We start from the raw sequence: 21,640 nt of genomic DNA on the forward strand, positions 1-21,640 counted from the left end.
GGCTGCTTAAAGTTTCATTGCTTGTATATACCACATTTTCTTCATCCATTCATCTGTCAGTGGACATTTGGGTCACTTCACCTTTGCAAATAAGGCTGTTGTGAATAATGCTACCATGAATACGGGTTAGCAAATTTCTCTTTGAGATCCTTCTTTGAATTCTTTTGGGCCTATTCCCAGAAGTGGAATTGCTGCATAATATGGTCATTCTATTTTTAATGTTTTGAGGAGCCTCCCTATTCTTTCCCATAATGGAAGCACTATTTCACATTCCCGCCAATAATGCACAAGGGTTCCACCTTCTCCATATCCACACCAACAGTTATTTTCTAATTTTTGATAGTGGCATCCTGATGAATATGAGATAATATATCATTGTGGTTTTGATTTGCATTTCCCTGTCTTTTATAATTATGATGTTGAACATTTCATGTGCTTATTGGCCATTTGTATATCTTCTTTAGAGAAATGTCTATTCAAATTTCTCTCCCTCTTTAAAATCAGGTTTGTTGTTGCTGCTATTGCTATGTTGTAGAATTTTCTTATAAATTCTAGGCCAGTGATGGCGAACCTTTTGAGCTTGGCGTGTCAGCATTTTGAAAAACCCTAACTTAACTCTGGTGCCGTGTCACATATAGAAATTTTTTGATATTTGCAACCATAGTAAAACAAAGATTTATATTTTTGATATTTATTTTATATATTTAAATGCCATTTAACAAAGAAAAATCAAACAAAAAAATGAGTTCGCGTGTCATCTCTAACACACATGTCATAGGTTCACCATCACTGTTAGGCATTAACTCCTAATCAGATATATGTTTTGCAATTATTTTCTCCCATTCCATAGGTTGTTTTTTCACTCTGTTGATTGTTTTCTTTGATACAAGCAAAGAAGTTTTTAAGTTTGATGTAGTCCCATTTGTCTATTTTCAACTGATCCCTTATTCTATAACTAACTCAACCATTAAAAATAACAATAGCCCTAACTGGTTTGGCTCAGTGGATAGAGAGTCGGCCTGCAGACTCAAGGGTCCCAGGTTTGATTCCGGTCAAGGGCATGTACCTTGGTTGTGGACACATCCCCAGTAGGGAGTGTGCAGGAGGCAGCTGATCGATGTTTCTCTCTCTTTGATGTTCCTAACTCTCTATCCCTCTCCCTTCCTCTCTGTAAAAAAAAAAAAAAAAATCAATAAAATATATTTTTAAAAAAATAACAATAAACTGTAGCAGCGATGGCATAAAAAACAAAGGAAGCTTATCACAGTAGGAAATGACTTGGTCCTGGAGGAAATTATCATAGATTAAGAAAAAATAAGTCAGCCATATATTATATAAATAGTAAGGAAATTTGAAGAGTGTTTTACTTATCTGGACTTCAGTATTTCCCATCTGGAAACCACATTTCCAACTCTTGTTGTATGATATCATTATATAACCTATTCTTCACCCTAGGTGAGCAGCTGTGAGTGTACTAAAGGCTGCCAGTGGTACTGGTTTCACATCCCTTACTATAAACCACCCATTTATGTGAAATGGATATAAATCATGCAGAAATTCCCTTGGATCTGAGAGTAGGGTTTCCCCTAGCACAATTGTTTGTGGGCAGTTTAGCTAGATCAGCTAAGAATACTAGCCAATCAGAGTTTCGGAGGGAAAATGTTTTCCTATATAAATACGATTTTCAATAGCATGTTCTCTAAACAATTTCCCAGGCTTGAATTCCAATAGAGGAGTGACTCAGTAGAACTCCATTCTACCACTATGAAGAAAAGTGGTGTTTCTCTCCTTCTGGGTATCATCTTCCTGACTCTGATTGAAGTTCAAGGTAAGGGGTTCTGACTCACATTAGGTTAATAAACTCAGAGATGTAAATGGCTATAAAAGCCTCTTGAATTGCCCAGTAGAGGTGACTGCATGCATCAGAAAGTGGTGAGTCACTCATAAAAGCTCATTGATGTGGTTGATTATCCCAAGTTTCTATCTTAGACTTGCCAAATCAAGAAAGTCTTCTCAGTCTTGGTGTTTGAACTCCTGGCATGTTGTAAATGTTCAATAAATGTTTATTGAACTGTAGATAATGAGATTAAAGACTCTCAAGTTATTTTTTTTACCCTAATATTTTTTCTTGATAAGTATTTCTGTGCTTAATCAACTAAAGATCCAATAATCAGAGACATTGTTCTTAACTTGTTTCCTGTTGGCCTTTGTTACCTTAAGCAAATTAGTTAACTTTTCTAGACTTCAGTTTCCTCAGCTGAAAAATAGATATTTTATAGTTATGATTTTTCTACCTCATGAGGTATGGCATATAGTAAGCATTAAGTAAATATATGATATATGTTGAATAAATGAAAGAATTAAGGAATGAAGATAGTGTATTTTAAAGAATTTCCAAAAGTTTAAAGCACTATTGAAAAGCAAGGCAGTGAGGAGGATGATGATGGTGGTGGTTACTGGTTATTATATGTAGAGCTTTCTGTCTAAACCAACGCCAACTACAAGGTCATGTAATAAAACAGCTTTGGAAATGCTTAGGAAACTGTGGCCCACATAGCACCCATGAATTAGGTATCCATGTGTCTGACCTGCAGTAGGCATTTATTAAATATTGTGAAAATCTTTTTTCCTAAGGTTGTAGAGTATGGTAGTTAAGAGCAATGCCTTTGGATTCAAACTCTTTCCCTGCCCCCTAAAAGCTGAATGCCTTTGTTCTTTACTTCTTTGAACTTGAGCTTCTTTGTCTATAAAATGAAAGTGATACCTACTTCAAAGTTTGTGGTAATGATTATTAGAAACTCAGGAAATGATAGTAATAACCATGATTAAGTCAAATGTATCATTTTGATGGATCACCTAAATTGAGACATTGCCCTAAACCAGCGTGTGCTACCCATTCCCTTTCTCTTAGGAGTCCCAATAATGAAGATAGGACGCTGTTTCTGCATCAACACCAACCAAGGGATGATCCACCTAAAATCCTTAAAGGACCTTAAACAGTTTTCCCCAAGTCCTTCTTGTGAGAAAACTGAAATCATGTAAGTAAAATCTCATCCAACATGCATGCATCTTATTGGCAGGAACATTAAATTTAGTGTGATTATTACCCTCGGAATTCTTACCTATACAGACACTTAAAATTCAGATTGTTGCTCCTCTGCAAATCTTGCCTACTTCTTGCTTTTCTAAAAAACAAACAAACCCAAAAACAAACAAAACAAGCCAACAACCAACAAGTAATTTCTGGTGGGGGTTAGGAACAAAGACATATCACAAAAGTAATATATGTTCATTGGAGAAAATGTTTAATGCAGATAACCCAAAAGAAAAAAAATAAATATTATTTATAATGCTACCATCCAGTGACAAATGCTGTTAATCTTTTGGTATGTGGTTTTCCAGATCTCTCTCATTTGCTTTGTGTGTACATATATAGACACAAAAAATATATACATATATTTATAAATACAATATATATGCACACAAAAATAAAATCATACCCTAATACTGTTTTTCCATTAATACTATATCATGAACGTTTCTTCATGTCAGCACATCTTCTGTCATAATACCATCTTTTTCTGATAATGTCATTCTTAATGGTCAAATTATATTCCATCATATGCATGTATCATAATCTGTATAACCAATGCTAATTGTAGGTTATTTTCTATTTTTTCCTATTGAAATCAAACTCCTATTATGGCAATATTGTGTCTTGAATTCTTTCCTACTAATAATACCTTTCTAGAGATTAGAATTGCTAAGTTAAAGTACATGTATACTTAAGTTTTTTGAAGCCTAAATCGAGAATGATATATAGACTGGCTATTCTTATTCTCAAATTATATTGATAAATTAAAGAAAAAAACATCTTTGAATTATTCAAGGAGAGTATGCTGTAATTTAACAAAATTCAAACAGTCTGTTAATCTTATCTTAGGATAACATTTTATTATGTTTTAAGTAGTTTCATTAGAAAATTTGGCAAAATTTATGCTGATTTTCATTGTTTCTGGGGAAAAAAAGTAGGTATATTGATAACATTTCTATTTTGCTTTTTCAGTTAAGCTTAAATAGCTATTTCCAGGACAAAATAATATCATCTTTAGATATGTGTCTCTCATTGCATATACCTGTGGGATTTTTAAATTTATGGTTATGTGCTATCCTAGAAATTTATCTAAGTCCCCCATTTGATTAGAAAGGAAAAAAGACTGGGATTCTCAGATGCTTATAGTGATGACACAAGTACACTCTAATTGGGGAATTGAATTCTGAGGATAAGATGAAGCATTTAAATTATTAAAAGTTAAAATATTTTTTAAAAAGTTAAAATCTTGTTGCTATTACCTTGGCAGCGCTACAATGAAGAATGGGACTCAAACATGTCTAAACCCAGATTCAACAAATGTGAAAAAATTGATGAAAGAGTGGGAGAAACAGGTTGGTGAAAAGAAGAAACAAATTTTTTTTTCTCTTAGAAATTAACTTTGGAAGACAAAGAATCTATGTAGTTCCTTTAAAGGTACATTTTAAAAAATTCATATTATTGTATTCCTGTTTTGTTACTAGAATGATGTCCTCACTTTGGTATCCTATCTGATAAAGAGGATATATGCTAATTGACCCTCATGCCATCACAAATATGGTGGCACCCACAGCCAATAAGGAGGGAATATGCTAATTGCCTACACCGCCCTCAAAGATGGTGGCACCATCTTTAAGGAGGGAATATGCTAATTGACTGCCATGCCCTCAAAGATAGCGGCGCTCACAGCCATAAGATGGCGGCGCCCAGTCCCTTCAGCCCTGCGGGGCGGCAGGTGTGCGGCAAGGCCGGGCCCAGGCAGGCCCAGCCTTGCCGTGTGCCTGCCTCTGGAGTCCCCCAGTCCCCTCAGCCACCCAGCGCCCAGGGCCGGCCCAAGGTGCAGTCAAGCCTTGGATGGCAGCTGCCCAGCCACCCAGGGCCATCAGAGGCTCAGGTAACCAGAGCTGGCTGAGGCTTGCGCTGCCAGCTGTGGCAGCAGCAGAGGTGTGATGGGGCGTCGCCTTCCTCTGATCGACAGGTCACCTCCCGCCCCTGAGGGCTCCTGGACTGTGAGAGGGGGAAGGCCAGGCTGAGGGACCACCTCCCTCAAGTGCATGAATTTTCATGCACTGGGCCTCTAGTATAATTATATTCCTGCATAGAGTATCACTTGTCTATTGCACCACTAGAATGTGGGTTCCATGAGCAAAGGGAGTTTATCTTTCTTATTTAACACAATGAATATGTATTTAAATGAATAGTAGACACTGAGAATAGAAAGGTAATAAGATAGTACCATCCTGCTATAGCAAATATTCTAACAATAAATTAAAGCACAATTTCAAATATTAAATAAAAATATGTACAAGAATCTTGAAGAAGGAATAAGTAATTTTGCTGAAGGGAGGGGCAGGGAGAAACTACTAAGGAAGACTTTTCATAAAAGGTGACATTTGATTTAGGTCTTGAAGGATAAGTAGTTCACCAGGAGGGCAAGGACATCATGAAAGATAGAATCATGAGAGAGCTTGCTGTGTTCAGGGAGCCTCTAGTAATGTGGGTGGAGTTTGTATGGAGGGAATTAAGGGATTGAGGTAAAAGAGTAGACCAGGACAGAGTGGGAAGAATCCTGTATGACATGCTAAGGAATTATGTCTGAAGAGGGACACAGAATATGTAGTTGGGAGTGTAGCTTTTGGAGTCTGATAGACAGTGGTTCTGCCACATACTAGCTATGCAACTTAGGCAAGTCGCACTCTCTGAGCCTCAGTCTCCCCATAGGTAAGAAGTAGATGATACTTAAGTAGAAGACTTAAGTATATATGTACTTTAACTTAGCAATTCTATCCTCCAACATCAGAAAGTTGTACTTGGGACAGTTAAGTCATAAGCAAGATTGGAGTGAGGGTAGTAATGAGCCAGGAGAATGGACAAGAGAAGACCAATTAGAAGGCTGTTGCCTCCTCTTCAAAGTGGGTGAAGTAGAAAGAATTAAAAGGAGCCCCTGTGAGAGTAAAGCACTTTAAACCTGTTTTGAGGATGAAGAAGGACCACAGTCTAGAGAGTTCAATTATAATATAAGAAAGGGAAAATGTTAAGATGAAGAAACAATGTCTTTTCCCCCCCTCTCTTTGCAGGTCAGCCAAAAGAAAAAGCAAAAGAAAGAGAAAAAAAATCATCAAAAAAAGCAGGGAATTCAAAAAGTTAAACGATCTCCACGTCCTCATCAAAAGAAGACTATGTAATTGACAGCTTTACTGACAAATATTTCCTGTTTAAAATGTTCTTTTTAATTATACTGAAATAATTCCAGCACCTTAATCCATAAGCTTGTTGATCTTACTAGAAATTATAAAGCATCATTATGAAATTGTAATTGAAGCTAAAAAGTAGCTTTTAAAATCCAAATGTTAAGAATTGTTAGAGGCTATAGTTTGTCTCATTCTTCCACCCACAGCCAGCTGAATTTCATCATGTTTAAGAGCAGGATCTTAGTAACACCCACATGTGGACAGATGGCCACACAACGGCTCATACACAACAGCTGCCTGGGAGAGCAGCCTTAGGCTTCCCAGACCACAGCCTGCAGTTTCCGAGCGTATTCTGAGGCACATGTCAGCAAGTGCCAGCTTGTCAGCTTGCTGATAAGCCAAGCAGTTTGGAATTGAGCTGGACCTCACTAAGCTGCCATGGCCATCAGGATCTGTATTTGAATCCGCCTACAGGCCTCACATGCAATGTATCTGAGAGGTAAATGCTGGTAGTTTCTGGGAACCAACACTGGAGAACACTAGCACTTAGCTTTCAGAACCTTCCATCTCACTTTTGAGGCCATGTGACTCCATCTTACCTGCCCAGGCTGTCCACTTTGTTTCTGTTGTTCCCCTTTGCCTCAGCCAAGCCAGTTCCTCACTGTCCGACCACAGTTCAGTGCCTGCCTCCTCTACTGTGCTGACCTGGGTCTACTCTCTTCTCATTATTCCCCCAACACCCCACAGGCATGCCTTCTCCCCCCCACTCATCTTCACTTTACCCAGGCTTCAAGATTCAATTCAATCCTGCCTCTTAAATAAAACCTTCTGGACACTCAGATTATCTTAAAACCCTATTTCACATGTGCTCCACACCACACAGGTGAGCACTTCATTATTTTCTAATATTTTTGTGTGTTTTTTTTCTATCTCTCCAGCTCCTTAGGGGCAGAAGCCAAGTTTATTTCCCCGAATCTGCCACCGTGCCTCATATACTGTGGGACTAGATTTTGAATGATTCCTTAATTGCAGCTGTTACACATAGGAGGGAAGCCAGGCCATCCCCTCAGAGCAGGAGCTGGCTATCTGTAGCAAGATTCAATATTGAGTAACCCCTGGGTAAATTCATTATCTTCAGGCCATTATCCCTGAAAGCACCCGGGGTGATGCAACATCCTTGTCTTATGACAGGATGTTAACTTGGCCTCTTGAGCAGATAAGAAGGAAATGTTTAACCATTTATGGAAGTTCTGAACTGTTTTCATAAAATATACAGGGTACCTAGAATCACAGAATCTTATAGTGGGAATCTTACAGGAGCTTTAGAAATCAACCAGTGTCAAAACCTTCACCACCCCATGCAAATTCCTTCAGTACAATTCCTGACAAGTCTCGGTTTTCTATGATATGACAAGAAAGCCACCAACATCCTTTTGAAAACTCATTTTAGGTAAATATGAATGTCCTTGTCATTAAACTTTTCTCAGAGTTGGTAAAATATTGTGATTACTGATTATTTCACCAGGTCTCCTGAAGAAAGGTGATCTTAAGATACCAAGAGCTGGAGGGAGCAGCAAATTCTGTTAGAGGAGACAAGACTGGTGCTCACATAGCTCCTGCAGGGCTTGGAAACTCTTAAAGAGGAGGTTCGGTGAACTGTGTAGGACAGGATGTCTTTTGCCAGAATTTAAACAAATGCCTTCTTGCAAATTTTGTTACTCCTTACCCAACAGATGATTTTCAGTGCTGCCCAGTGGTGATCCCACCCAAGCAATATCTGATCTAATCATGAAACTAGCTCCTTCCATGTACATCCTTGAAAAACCTAAATGTTCCCTAATTTGAGAGTTTGTGAACCAATTACTACATAACTCACAGGTAAAGAGTAGTGTATAACTAATAATCAGAAACCACATTTTATAACATATAAGAGCATGATATTCATTATTTACGTATACATGTATACTCTAAGCAAATAATTAAGTTCAAAGGAGTACTGGCATATATGCCTTATACTCTGAAATAATTTCTTTGTTAAAAGATGGTATCAATAAAACTATTGCATGCTTAACAGTAGTTCTCACATGTCTTTATTGATTTGCTTTCATCTCAGATAAAGGATAATGGAGATAAAGACATGGAAGCCCTTTAAAGGGCTCTTTGGGGACAGAAAAAAAAACTGTGGAAAATGTGACAACAATGCCTCATTATAACAACACTGACGGATAAGAGTTACGTGAAATGAAATCTATTGTCTAATTCTGAAGGATAGTCCTAGCCCAATCAGATGTATCCCGAGGAAACAAAAAGGTCCTCTTTTACATATTCTGAAAGCACATATGTTTAAATATTATAAAGTCATAAGTAGCTATGGTGGATATCTAAATAAGCATAAGATAAGTTATTTATGAGTGCAGGAAATTTGGGCTGGAGATATTATGTAGTGTGGACTCTAAGAAGGTTGAATGTGGACAAAAAATATCAGTGAGGTACACAGAGAGGCCAGACAGGTGTGACATTTGGGCAGCTGTGACATGACTCCCACAAGGGCCTTAACCTGAAAGATAGGATTCTAGATACTGAGATACCTGGTTTAAGCTCAAAAGCCCACCACTTACTGGCTGTGTGACCTTGGCTCACCCATACTATTTAACCTCCCCGTGCACCAGTGTCCTCATTCAGGGCTGTTGTGAGGAACAGGCCCAGCATAGATCTTGGTGCTGAGGAAGCACTTAGTGTCAGTTCCACCCTTCTCTATTTTTTTTTTAATTAAATCTTTATTGTTCAGATTACATTTGTTCCTCTTTTTTTTTCCCCCCATAACTCCCCTCTTCCCAGTTCCCGCCCCACCCTCCGCCCTCACTCCCCACCCACTGTCCTTATCCATAGGTGCACGATTTTTGTCCAGTCTCTTCCCGCATCTCCCATTCCCCTTTCCCCCACAAGAATAGTCAGTCCATTCCCTTTCTATGTCCCTGATTCATTATAATCACCAGTTCATTCTGTACATCAGATTATTTATTCACTTGATTCTTAGATTCACTTGTTGATAGATGCATGTTTGTTGTTCACAATTTGTATCTTTACCTTTTTCTTCTTCCTCTTCTTAAAGGATACCTTTCAGCATTTCGTCTAATACTGGTTTAGTGGTGATGAACTCCTTTAGCTTTTCCTTATCTGTGAAGCTCTTTATCTGACCTTCAATTCTGAATGATAGCTTTGCTGGATAAAGTAGTCTTGGTTGTAGGTTCTTGGTATTCATCACTTTGGATATTTCTTGTCATTCCCTTCTGGCCTGCAAAGTTTCTGTTGAGAAATCAGCTGACAGTCGTATGGGTATTCCCTTGTAGGTAATTGAGTCTCTTTCTCTTGCTGCTTTTAAGATTCTCTCTTTGTCTTTTGCTCTTGGCATTTTAATTATGATGTGTCTTGGTGTGGTCCTCTTTGGATTCCTTTTGTTTGGGGTTCTCTGCGCTTCTTGGACCTGTAAGTCCATTTCTTTCACCAGGTGGGGGAAGTTTTCTGTCATTATTTCTTCAAATAGGTTTTCAATATCTTGCTGTCTCTCATCTTCTGGCACCCCTATAATTCTGATATTGGTGCGCTTGAAGCTGTCCCAGAGGCTCCTTACACTATCTTCATATTTTCAGATTCTTTTTTCATTTTGCTTTTCCGGTTGGGTGTTTTTTGCTTCTTCGAATTTCAAATCTTGGACTTGATTCTTGTGCTCCTCTGGTCTGCTGTTGGGTGTCTGTATAATATTCTTTATTTCAGTCAGTGTATGCTTAATTTCTAGTTGGTTCTTTATCACAACATCGAGGGTCTCATTAGATTTCATGAGGCTCTCATCAAGTTTATTGGCAGCTTCTAGCACATTATTGAAAGCCCTCAAAATTGCGTTATTTAGCTCTATATCCTCCATTTCTGTCATTTTTTTTGTCTCCGCATTTTTTATGCTTTCTTGGTGCACCCCCTTGTGGTCTTTGTGCGCAGTCTTGTTTTAGTTAAGCCTTGATTGTTGTAGTTAGTACTATAGGGATTTGGCCACCAGGCCGACTGGCTGTGAGAATCAGCTGTATCTGCTGTGGGAAAACTTCTGTCCTCTGGAGAGGTGCTAATCTAGCCTTTGCCTGAGGCTATCCGGCAAATGGCTCTGTGCAGGGCTTGGGCGGGGCGGGATCAACAGGGCTGGCAGAGGGAGCAGTTATGGCTGCTCTCAGTCCCGTTCCCAGAGGCTCTGCTTCTCAGAACCCCAGCAACCGCTGCAAACCTTGGAGAGAAAGCTGCCCTCACGTTCCAACTGATGCCAGACAATCCCGCTTCTCCTGTTTGAATCTGAGTCCCTAGAGACTCGCCCGGATCTGGAGCTCAGAGTCTGAGACTCTCTCTTGATTGAAAACGACAACCGCGCCCTCAGCCACCAGCCGGCTCCACCCGCACCTCCGTACCTTTGTACTTTCCACAGTGCACCTCCTCTGAGCCTCGGTATGCTGTTCTCTTTCCTTCTAGTTGAAGAATCTCTCCTCAGCCAGCCTTCCTGTGGTTCTGGGTGATGTCCGTTCTGTCTTTTAGTTGTATTTTTGAAGTGATTGTTTGCGGCAGCAATCTCCAGTGTTTACCTATGCCGCCATCTTGGTTTCTCCGACCTTCTGTATCCCTTCTCTGACTATTTACTTCTGCCACGCCTTACTCACAACAAAGGGTGTTCCACATCTCACACTCGGGGATGCTTCCAGGACTAAAAAAATATGTTTGAGAAGAGATTAAAAGCCTGACTGACCAGTTTTTCATACCTATATTTTTATACTCAAAGTCCAGGCTATCCTTGTCTCTTTCCTGGGCTACCATAATAGTTTCCCTGCTGCCCCTTTTCTTCAAGTTTAATTTTCCTTCCTTATCTCCATGCCAGCCAGAATGATATTCTCTCTCTCTCTCTCCCTCTCCCTCTCTCTCTCTTTCTCTCTCTCTCTCATATCTTTTTATTTATTTCAGAGAGGAAGGGAGAGGGAGAGAGAGATAGAAACACTGTACAGCCCTAACCAGTTTGGCTCAGTGGATAGAGCGTCAGCCTGCGGACTCAAGGGTCCCAGGTTCGATTCTGGTCAAGGGCATGTACCTCGGTTGCGGGCACATCCCCAGTAGGGAGTGTGTAGGAGGCAGCTGATCGATGTTTCTAACTCTCTATCCCTCTCCCTCCCTGTAAAAAATCAATAATATATATATATTTTTAAAAGAAACACTGTACACCCCATACTGGGGATTGAGCCCACAACCTGGGCATGTGCCCTTGGCCAGAATCGAACCTGGGACCCTTCAGTCCACAGGCCGATGCTCTATCCAATAAGCCAAACCGGCTAGAGCCAGAATGAGCCTCTCAAAGAATAACTCACAGAATACCACCACCTTGCTTAAAATCCATCTATTTTGAATTAAATCAACCATACCTCAGCCCACCAAGCCATATGTGAGTTAAGTTCTACCTACTTCTCATACCAGGCTCCCTCTATTCTCAGTTATTGAGCCCAGCCTCACCTTCTTTCTGTCTCTCAAGCACACTGAGTTTATTTCCTTCTCGGGGCCTTTACCACTGTTCCCTGTTGTGCTATATCAATGGTTAAGCTGGGAACTCTGTTTCCCAGAATCCCCTTCCCTGTGTAGTTCTAATGTAGAGTTAGCCAAAGAGACATTTGTGTGAGATTTTTAAAAGAGAAGTGAAGGAATAGCCATTACTCCTGATTAGATAGAACAACAGACACCCTGGTATCCAAGGATCCCAGCTTGCCCTTGCTCTCCTCTGAGTTCACCTTGTCTTCATGACTGTTGGCCTGTCGATCAACAATGGTCCCAACCAGATCTTGGAAGTGTATTCACAGAGGCTGTAGTTACACAGAAGCTACAGCTTCCCACAGGCCCCCAGATTGGCAGCTGGACAGGCTTGGCTTCTTGGATTTTTCTCATGAGCTCTTTTTTTTTTTTTAAATCTTTATTGTTCAGATTATTACATTTGTTCCTCTTTTTTCCCCCCATAACTCCCCTCCTTCCAGCTCCCACCCCACCCTCCACCCTCACTCCCCACCCACTGAGTTCATCCATAGGTGCATGATTTTTGTCCAGTCACTTCCTGCATCTCCCACACCCCTTTTCCCCCAAGAATAGTCAGTCCATTCCCTTTCTATGTCCCTGATTCATTATAGTCACCAGTTCATTCTGTACATCAGGTTATTTATTCACTTGATTCTTAGATTCATTTGTTGATAGATGCATATTTGTTGTTCATAATTTGTATCTTTACCTTTTTTTTCTTCTTCCTCTTCTTAAAGGATACCTTTCAGCATTTCATATAATACTGGTTTGGCGGTGATGAACTCCTTTAGTTTTTCCTTATCTGTGAAGCTCTTTATCTGACCTTCAATTCTGAATGATAGCTTTGCTGGATAAAGTGATCTTGGTTGTAGGTTCTTGGTATTCAGCACTTTGAATATTTCTTGCCATTCCCTTCTGGCCTGCAAAGTTTCTGTTGAGAAATCAGCTGACAGTCGTATGGGTATTCCCTTGTAGGTAATTGAGCCTCTTTCTCTTGCTGCTTTTAAGATTTTCTCTTTGTCTTTTGCTCTTGGCATTTTAATGATGATGTGTCTTGGTGTGGTCCTCTTTGGATTCCTTTTGTTTGGGGTTCTCTGCGCTTCTTGGACCTGTAAGTCCATTTCTTTCTCCAGGTGGGGGAAGTTTTCTGCCATTATTTCTTGAAATAGGTTTTCAATATCTTGCTGTCTCTCATCTTCTGGCACTCCAATGACTCTGATATTAGTCCACTTAAAGCTGTCCCAGAGGCTCCTTACACTATCTTCACACTTTCGGATTCTTTTTTCATTTTGCTTTTCCAATTGGGTGTTTTTTGTCGAATCTTTGGTTTGATTCTTGTGCTCCTCTGGTCTGCTATTGGGTATAATACTCTTTATTTCAGTCCGTGTATGCTTACTTTCTAATTTCTTTATCGTAGCATCGAGGGTCTCATTAGTTTTCGTGAGGCTCTGCACAAATTTATGGCAAGCCCTCAAAATTGCGATTCTTAGCTCCATATCCTCCATTTCTGTCATGTTTTTTTGTCTCCGCATCTTTTATGCTTTCTTGGTGCACCCCCTTGTGGTCTCTGTGCGCAGTCTTGTTCTAGCCAAGCCTTAATTGTTGTAGTTAACACTAGAGGGATTTGACCACCAGGCCGACTGGCGGTGGAAATCAGCTGTGGGAAAACTTCAGTCCTCAGGGGAGGCGCTAGTCCAGCCCTTGCCTGAGGCGATCGGCAAATGGCTGTGCGCAGGGTTTGGGTGGGGCGGGCTCAACAGGGCGGGGGGGAGGGAGCAGCTATGGCCGCTCTCAGTCCATCCCCAGGGGCTCTGCCTCTCTGTCCCAGCAAATGCTGCAAACCTCGGAGGGGCCGTAGCCAGACAGTCCCGCTTCTCCCGTTTGAGTCTGGGTCCCTAGAGACTCGCCCGGATCTGTAGCCCAGAGTCTGAGACTCGCTCCTGATTGAAAACGACAATCGCGCCCTCAGCCGCCAGCCCGCTTTGCGCGCGCACCCTCACCACCGCACCGCCGTACCTTTAAATTTTCCACACTGCGCCTCCGCTGAGCGTCGGAATGCTGTTGTTTTTGCTTCTAGTTGAAGAGACTCTCCTCAGCCAGCCTTCCCGTGGTTCCGGTTGATGTCCGCTCCGACTTTTAGTTGTATTTTTGAAGTGGTTGTCCACGGCGGCAGTCTCCGGTGTTTACCTATGCCACCATCTTCGATTCTCTCCCATGAGCTCTTATTTGTCCAACTGTACCAGTGCTTCTGATGGCTTCATCAGTGAATCTTTCTCCAATACCTGACTATCCTCCCAGACTTTCCCTTCTTGAGATCCTCCATTATCTGTGGAAAATCTGATTCCTGTAGTAATTCCTTTATTTCCACAATGTCAAAGTCAACCAAAGTACCATATAATACAGAGAAAAAACTGCGTTGTTACTGAAAATGAGAAATACCAGTAATGACTTCTACAATATTAAAAGCAGCAGAATTAAAAGCAGGTCTCTCTCTCTCTCTCTCTCTCTCTCTCTCTCTCTCTCTCTTCTCATTAGTTGATTCTGTATGTGCCCAGGGATTGAAACCACAACCTTGGCTGGCCAGCGATGGAACCCACAACTTTGGCCCATCTGGACGATGCTCTAACCCAGTGGTCGGCAAACTCATTAGTCAACAGAGCCAAATATCAACAGTACAACGATTGAAATTTCTCTTGAGAGCCAAATTTTTTAAACTTAAACTATATAGGTAGGTACATTGTTATTAACTTAATTAGGGTACTCCTAAGGCTTAGGAAGAGCCACACTCAAGGGGCCAAAGAGGCGCATGTGGCTTGCGAGCCGCAGTTTGCTGACCACGGCTCTAACCAACTGAGCTACCCAACCAGGGCCAGGGCAAGTGTCTCTTGTTTGGGGCCTTTGATTAGGGCCAGACTGGCTACGAGTTTTTATGGATTGGAACTCAAAGCAAAAGTGACCTGCAAAAGGGAACTAAATTTCTCTGAATAATAAGGGAACAGGAATTACCTGTGGCAGCTAGGGAGTATGTTGGGGATCCTGAAACAGCAAAAAGAGAAGGCAGTGAAGTAAGACTGTAAAAATGAAGTAAAGGCAAAGGAGACCAGTGAGAAGTTTCCTGTGGTGGGATGCCAGCTTTGAAACACTGCTGTGTAGCATTCATTTTGGATATTGCAAGTAACTCCATAATGCTAGAAAACTCTGGGGCCAGCTGGGTTATGTGGCAGCCGTAAAGGTGTGCTGCTTGGATCACCCTTCAACGAAGAACTTAATTTCAGCCACAGGGAGAGAGAGCAGTTAGCTGACACCCTCTAGCTGCTGCACTGGAGAGGAGACTTGCCTCAGGTTTCAAGCCAAGGCCAGATCCAAGCAGTCTCCAGCCAATGACTGAGTATAGAAAGAATACTAGGGACTGACCATTCCTGCCCAACTCAGGACTCCTCTGATGGGCAATCTTTAGTCAGGTGCTCCCCCTTGGGTTCACTAAGACTTTCTCAGACCTCCATCACAGTCTGGGGCAATCTTTCTGCTTTTTTCCCAGTTTTATTTTCATAAGGGTTATCTCCAATAAACTTCTTGTGCATCTGATTCTCAGTGCCTCCTTCTCAGAGAACCCAAATGACACAGATTACATGTGATAGACTTTTTATTTTGAGCAATAAGTGTTAGCTGCTATTATCTTTATTATTATTTCAGACAGCCTCAAACAGAGGCTTTTAACACTGGAAGAAACCTTTTAGATGGACATACAAACAGGAGCCTGGAAATCAAGAGACTGGCGTATGTTTCTGGTCCTGCCACTCATTGGCTAAGTAGCCTTGACAAGGCTTATGACCTCTCTGAATAGCAATTTCTTCATCTGCAAACTGAGGAGTGAGAGACTATGATCTCTAAGGTTTCTCCCCAAACATTATCCCCTTTCATGGTCCGACTAGTACACTATAGCTTTTGATTAATAGCTACCTAATACCCACCTTTTTATAGTGATGCTCCCTGTACTCATGTAAGTATGTTTATATTTTAAAATAACTGCCATGTGGAAGGAACTCCTACCATTTGCAACAGCATGGATGGAGCTGGAGAGCATTATGCCAAGTGAAATAAGTCAGTCAGAGAAAGATAAATATCACACGATCTCACTCATTTATGGAATATAATGAACAACATAAACCGATGAACAAAAATAGATCTAGAGACAGAGAAGCATCGATCAGATGCTCAAACCTCAGAGGGAAGGCAGGGGAAGGTGGGGCTAAGGGGGAGAGATCAACCAAAGGACTTGTATGAATGCAGATAAGCATAACCAATGGATACAGACACCGGGAAAGGGGGGAGGGGGGAGGTCATTAGTAGGGGAGTGGGGGGACAACGGGGGGATAAGGACGCATTTGTAATACCTTAACCAATAAAGGGAAAAAAATTAATAAATAAAAAATAAAATAACTGCCATGTGGAACTAGTTTAGGACTGCCAGAATGGGAAAAGGCCACTTCTCTAGGCTTAAATTATTTTGTTAACAATTATATGGAAATCAGAAGACTCCAAATGGGTTTCATTCTTTCTTTATTCTCTATCAAATGCAATGCCAAATGGTATCCAGGTAGTCCCCACACTGCTTCATTCCTCTGCTTGGAAGCAAGATTCTCTAATCACCAAGTGACCCCTGTGGGTCTCACAGGTTGGGGGCAGACAACAGAGGAGGGGCTGTTCCTTCTGTAACTAAGTCCCTGAGGATAGTATAACGAGGAGCACATTCTGGGAGAGAGGAGAGAGGTATTCCCACCACTTTTGTTTTCTAAAATAAATAGAATCCTTGAAGACATCTCACCACAACTTTCATATTTTCTAGAAATAGAAAAGCAAGCAAGAATGATTTACAAGCAAAGAAAGAAATGGGGAATTTATACACATGATATGTTCTCTTTCCCTATTGTAGCTAGCCTTGAAAAGAACTAAAATTTCTTCTGGTACCAGTTTCCTGATGAGTTTGTATGAGGTCATATTGTAAACTTGGTGTAATTTTCTTGTTAAAAAGAAAAGCGTGAGCTCCCTCCAGTGGCTACATTCACAATTTTTAAAAACAATATATTTTTATTAGAAAAGTACCGAAACCTTCCTGGCTTTTCCGAACATAGTCAATATCATTGGTTTCCAGTGAGAGAGACCATAACTAGAATTCACATGTTAGTTACTTACTGATTTTGAAGTAAATTTCCATTGTGAATATCTAAGATTTTAATTTCTTTACTAAGTCACACAATTGAAGAATTGAACGAGACTAGAGATTGTTCATTCAACAAATATTAACCGATTACCTACTATTTGCCATGAGTTGCTCCAAATGCAGAGGATAGGGAAGTGAACAAAACAAAATCCTCATTAAACTCATAATTGAATGCAGAAAGGCAATAAACAATCCCTCGAGTCTAGGCTCCTTCAATAAATAAATTTTTAATCCATTTGAATTCAGAATTTACAATTATAATAGGGTCTCTTTGTGCAAAGGTGTAAAGGATATTTTCTTTTCTAGAATAATTTACTTCAGGTTAAAAATAATTTGTGGATCAGAAAAAGATAGAAATTTATTTTGCCCACTCAAGACTAAATATAGAAATGAATATGGCATTGGTCTGGCTAATATACATTAAAAATATCACATTACACATAATATAACCATTACTTGTAATTTTAAAAATGCATATTCAGTTAGTCACTCCAAATACATACATTTGTCCCTCGGTATCTGTAGGGGATTGGCATAGTATTTGCATATAACCTACACACATCCTCCTGTATACTTTAAATCATCTCTTTAGTATTCATAATAACTAATACCATGTAAATTGTTATATAGCATTGCTTAGGGAATGATGACAAGAAAAAAGTCTGTACATGTCACTACAGATGGAACCATCATATGTAATTAGCTACACAGTACATATCAACAACAATGCAACTTTTTTTTCAAGTATTTTTCATCTTTGTTTGGTTGAATCCAACGATAAGGAACCCATGGATATGGGAGGCTGACTGTATTCAGCCACTCTCAGCCTTAGTTTTTTCATCTATCAAAAAGAAAAAAAAATCCTGCTTTCATGGTGTTGTGGGGTAAAATGGGCTCCTTACATTAGCAGGTAAACTAAAGCCTTTCATCACCCACATGCATAACCTCACCCAACTCATTTCCTCATCTTTTCTGCTGCACACTCCCTTTCCAACTTTTAGTCGCACCAAACTTCTGGTTGTCCCTTAAAGCCACTAGACCAGTGGTTCTCAACCTTCTGGCCCTTTAAATACAGTTCCTCATGTTGTGACCCGACCATAAAATTATTTTCGTTGCTACTTCATAACTGTAATGTTGCTACTGTTATGAATCGTCATGTAAATATCTGATATGCAGGATGGTCTTAGGCGACCCCTGTGAAAGGGTCGTTCGAACGCCAAAGGGGTCGCGACCCACCGGTTGAGAACCGCTGCACTCGACTTTTTCAAGCCTTTGTACCTTTCTACAGGCTATTTTCTTTATTTAGAAAGCCTTCCTTTCCCTCCTGCAGAACAACTCATCTTTTGGGATTTCAATCAAATGCTACCAAAAACTGTGAGACACTCTGATTCCTCGGCTGTTTGTCCTTTCCATTGATTCCACTGAGCTATTATAAAAACACGTTTATTCACTTTAAATGTATTTATCTATTCATCTCCCTTATTAATCTGTGACTTTCTTGAGGGCAAATGCCCATGTTTTATTTATTTTTGTATTCCTAGCACCTACCCTAGTGCCTGACATATGGATTGTGAATAAAAGCTTGGGACATAGCCTGAGTATTTTATTCACAAGTCATATTTTGGGGACTCAAGATGAATATGCATAGTACATAAGCTTATAATTTTGACAGGAATTTTAAATTAAATCTATGAATGGTTTTGCAAATAAAATATGGATTGCATACATTTCTTAACTACACAATACTCGATTCGATGATTAATAACTAGAAGCCATTCTCCAAATGCAACTGAAAAACTAATCCTGGTTTGCACAGCGTTCTGGATTCTGTTGTGTGCTCAGATGTGATTAGAGTTTCTTGGTTTTGGTTCAGTCACAGATGGCCCTGACTGAAGTTGGTGTTCTGTGAAATTGCTTATTTTAAGCAAAAGAACACCAAGTTCTCTATTAATGCCGAATTTGTTACCAGCTGACAGCTGTCAGGCTACTTTTTTTCTTTCTTATCTAGTTACAATCTTGACTGCCTGGATTGAAATCCCAGCTTCCTCACCAGCTGACTTTGGGCAGTTAACTTGTCTGAGGCTGTTTCCTCATCTATAAAGTGAAGATAATTATAGAACCTTCTTTAGAGGGCTGTTCTGAGGATTAAATGAGTTAGTACACTTGAAATGCTGGAAACAGTGCCTGGCATAGGGTGAGTGATCAGGTGCATTGTATTAACAGCACCCTGTCGCATACATCCATTCTCTGTATATTTTTGCACTGTGAGATTGTATAAATGTATTCTCTTGGGATTACTGGGATCTGAATTTAAAGCCCTGGCTGAAGAGTACTGACAAATGTTCTAACAGTGGTTGACATTTCGGTACAAATTACTTTTCATTTTAAAGTAATCAATATACAACTTTTTATCCAATCCACACCCTTTTCTCTTACCTGGGTCACGTTGAGATGAAACAACGCCAAACAAAACAAAATCGTATTAAAATTATACCGCCCCCCACCCCGCCCCAATTTATGCCTCTCGTTGCTCTTTTATCCCCCTTTATAAAAATAAGCTAGTGCTATCTACTCCCCATGGGTACTTTTAGCTTCTAACCTTAGGCTGTGGGATTAAAACACCAAACAAACTAGTAATCCTCATCTGTTTCCCAAGAGTGTGTCGGGATGATGAAATAAATTAACTTGTGTGGAAAAAAAAACAAAACTCTGCGTTTCATAATGTCTCAGAAACGATTGATAATAGCAGCGGTTGGCCGAGGAATAAAAGTGTCGTAAAAGCCACCGCAGAGCGTTAAGGCCGTGAAAGTAGTTTGACCCTCGGAGGCTCCCGTAGTCTAGCTCCTGGCTGCGCGTCCCACGTGCTGCTTCCGGTCCTACCGCGGTGCACGATTCCCGGCAGGATCTGGGACGGGTGGTAATTGCCATCCGTGTAGGTTTTTTTTCTTTTCTTTTCTTTAAAACTGTCCGCCGCGGAGCTCGTCAGCAGCCAAAATGTCCAGCAGAAACAATAACAAACTGCCCAGCAACCTGCCGCAGTTACAGAACCTGATCAAGCGGGACCCGCCGGCCTACGTGGAGGAGGTGGGACTGCGCCGCGGCGGCGCTAGAGGCCGAGGCGCGCCGGGTTGACACGAGTGGGGTTGGGAGGCGTGGAGTGGAGGTGGGGATCCTGGCTGGCCGTGTGTGCTACTGTTAGGTTCTGGGGTCTGTCGGGAAGGGACATGCCTTAAGGCGCGTGGTCCACCTCTTGGAACTCAGTCCCTTCGGATTTTTCTACCTGCTCCGTAGACTTTTAAAAACCTCATTTTGCATTAGGGAGACAGATGGCGCGCTTCCGACCTCCAACTGCCATGTAGGTTTCTCTGCCTTTTCTTTTCAGAAACTCCTAACTTGAATTCATTGGTAACACTTGACGTGTCGTTTCTCAGGATGCTTGCCACCGACGTCTGTTTGCCCCGAGAGCCCGCGCTCTGCGGTGGGTTGTGTTGGGGAGGAGGTGAATTCTCACGTATAAGGGATAGACAGGGGCTTAGTCTAGTTTGTGAAATCAGGATTCAGTCGCATCGGAAGCGGGCATGACCTGGATGTCAGAATTTGCTTCGGGGAAAGATGAGGTTAAAAATTAAGGTTAGGTTCAGATTGCGAGGGACTTTGTATTCTGATTTCATACAAATTGTGAACATTAAGGGTGTTTGAGCCAAGAAGCGACAAAATGAAAGTGGTGACTTTGGTACTATATTCATTTGGCAGTTGTGTTCTCAGGCACCCGGTGTCTGCGGGCGTTAATGAGAGATCTGCCAGGCATCTGCTGCCATTGTTTGTGCTGCTTCCTCACTAGATGGTGGTTTGTTCAGTGGCCAACACAGTTACTCATCTTTTGCCCTTCTCATTCTCCTCCTCCCCCAACTTTTCACTTAGAAATGTTTAATTGAATGCTTTTTACCAAATAGCAGTTCCAGTGGTTTAGGTCACCAGTGTAGAAAGCCTTTCCAAGGAAAATAAAGAGTAAGAAACAAATACAAGAAATGAAGTAATAGGTGAGACGCTACGAAGTGTAAAGCTGTGTACACAACCATTGACAAAGTAATAGTTGTAGCTGTACAGTGCTGTGTTTAAGGACATTGTTTTCACAGCTAACTGATCCTGACCCTGCTGTTGACCAGTTGTGTTACTTGGAAGCATTCATCACTGAGCCTTTTTAATATGTAAGAAAGACATAATTCTTACTTCAGAGAATTGCTCTTTCTTTCACTTGGTGAATGCATATGCAAATCCACACATACTATACCTACTGTGTGTCAGTACAGTTCTAGGCCCTGGGGATACAGTGATCAATAAGACAGATCTGAGAGCCTTCTTCTCTTGGACTTTTGTTCTAGATGGTAGACATACAGTGGTAAGGACTATGAAGAAAGTAAATTTGTATATGAATATGCCTTGAATAGTGGTGGCTGGGCTGGGGTGGGATTGGGGAAGAAGTGGGAATAGGATCTTGCGGGAAGCACACTGAGTTCTGGGGTACTCTTCTCACTCTTGTCAATGGCAGTAGGG

At 40.9% G+C, this 21,640-nt stretch overlaps 2 protein-coding genes across 2 annotated transcripts in view; both read left to right on the forward strand.

Moving 5' to 3' along the window:
* The first annotated feature begins 1,715 nt into the window (after positions 1–1,715).
* CXCL9 (C-X-C motif chemokine ligand 9) lies at positions 1,716–8,353 on the forward strand. Its single transcript, XM_070394731.1, has 4 exons — positions 1,716–1,828; positions 2,912–3,038; positions 4,362–4,446; positions 6,169–8,353. The coding sequence occupies exons 1-4, from the start codon at positions 1,765–1,767 to the stop codon at positions 6,274–6,276; spliced, it is 384 nt and encodes a 127-aa protein (XP_070250832.1). The 5' UTR covers positions 1,716–1,764; the 3' UTR covers positions 6,277–8,353.
* An 11,608-nt stretch (positions 8,354–19,961) lies between these two features.
* Positions 19,962–21,640, forward strand: part of SDAD1 (SDA1 domain containing 1) — a 33,495-nt gene continuing 31,816 nt past the window's right edge. The window contains exon 1 of the mRNA XM_070394741.1: positions 19,962–20,170. Coding sequence (XP_070250842.1) covers positions 20,081–20,170 — 90 coding nt within the window. The 5' untranslated portion in view covers positions 19,962–20,080. The remainder of the gene's footprint in view (positions 20,171–21,640) is intronic.

The sequence above is a fragment of the Myotis yumanensis genome, unplaced genomic scaffold (assembly GCF_028538775.1).
Source record: "Myotis yumanensis isolate MYYU_CA2020_CCGP unplaced genomic scaffold, mMyoYum1.0.hap1 SCAF_1, whole genome shotgun sequence".
Taxonomy (NCBI): domain Eukaryota; kingdom Metazoa; phylum Chordata; class Mammalia; order Chiroptera; family Vespertilionidae; genus Myotis; species Myotis yumanensis.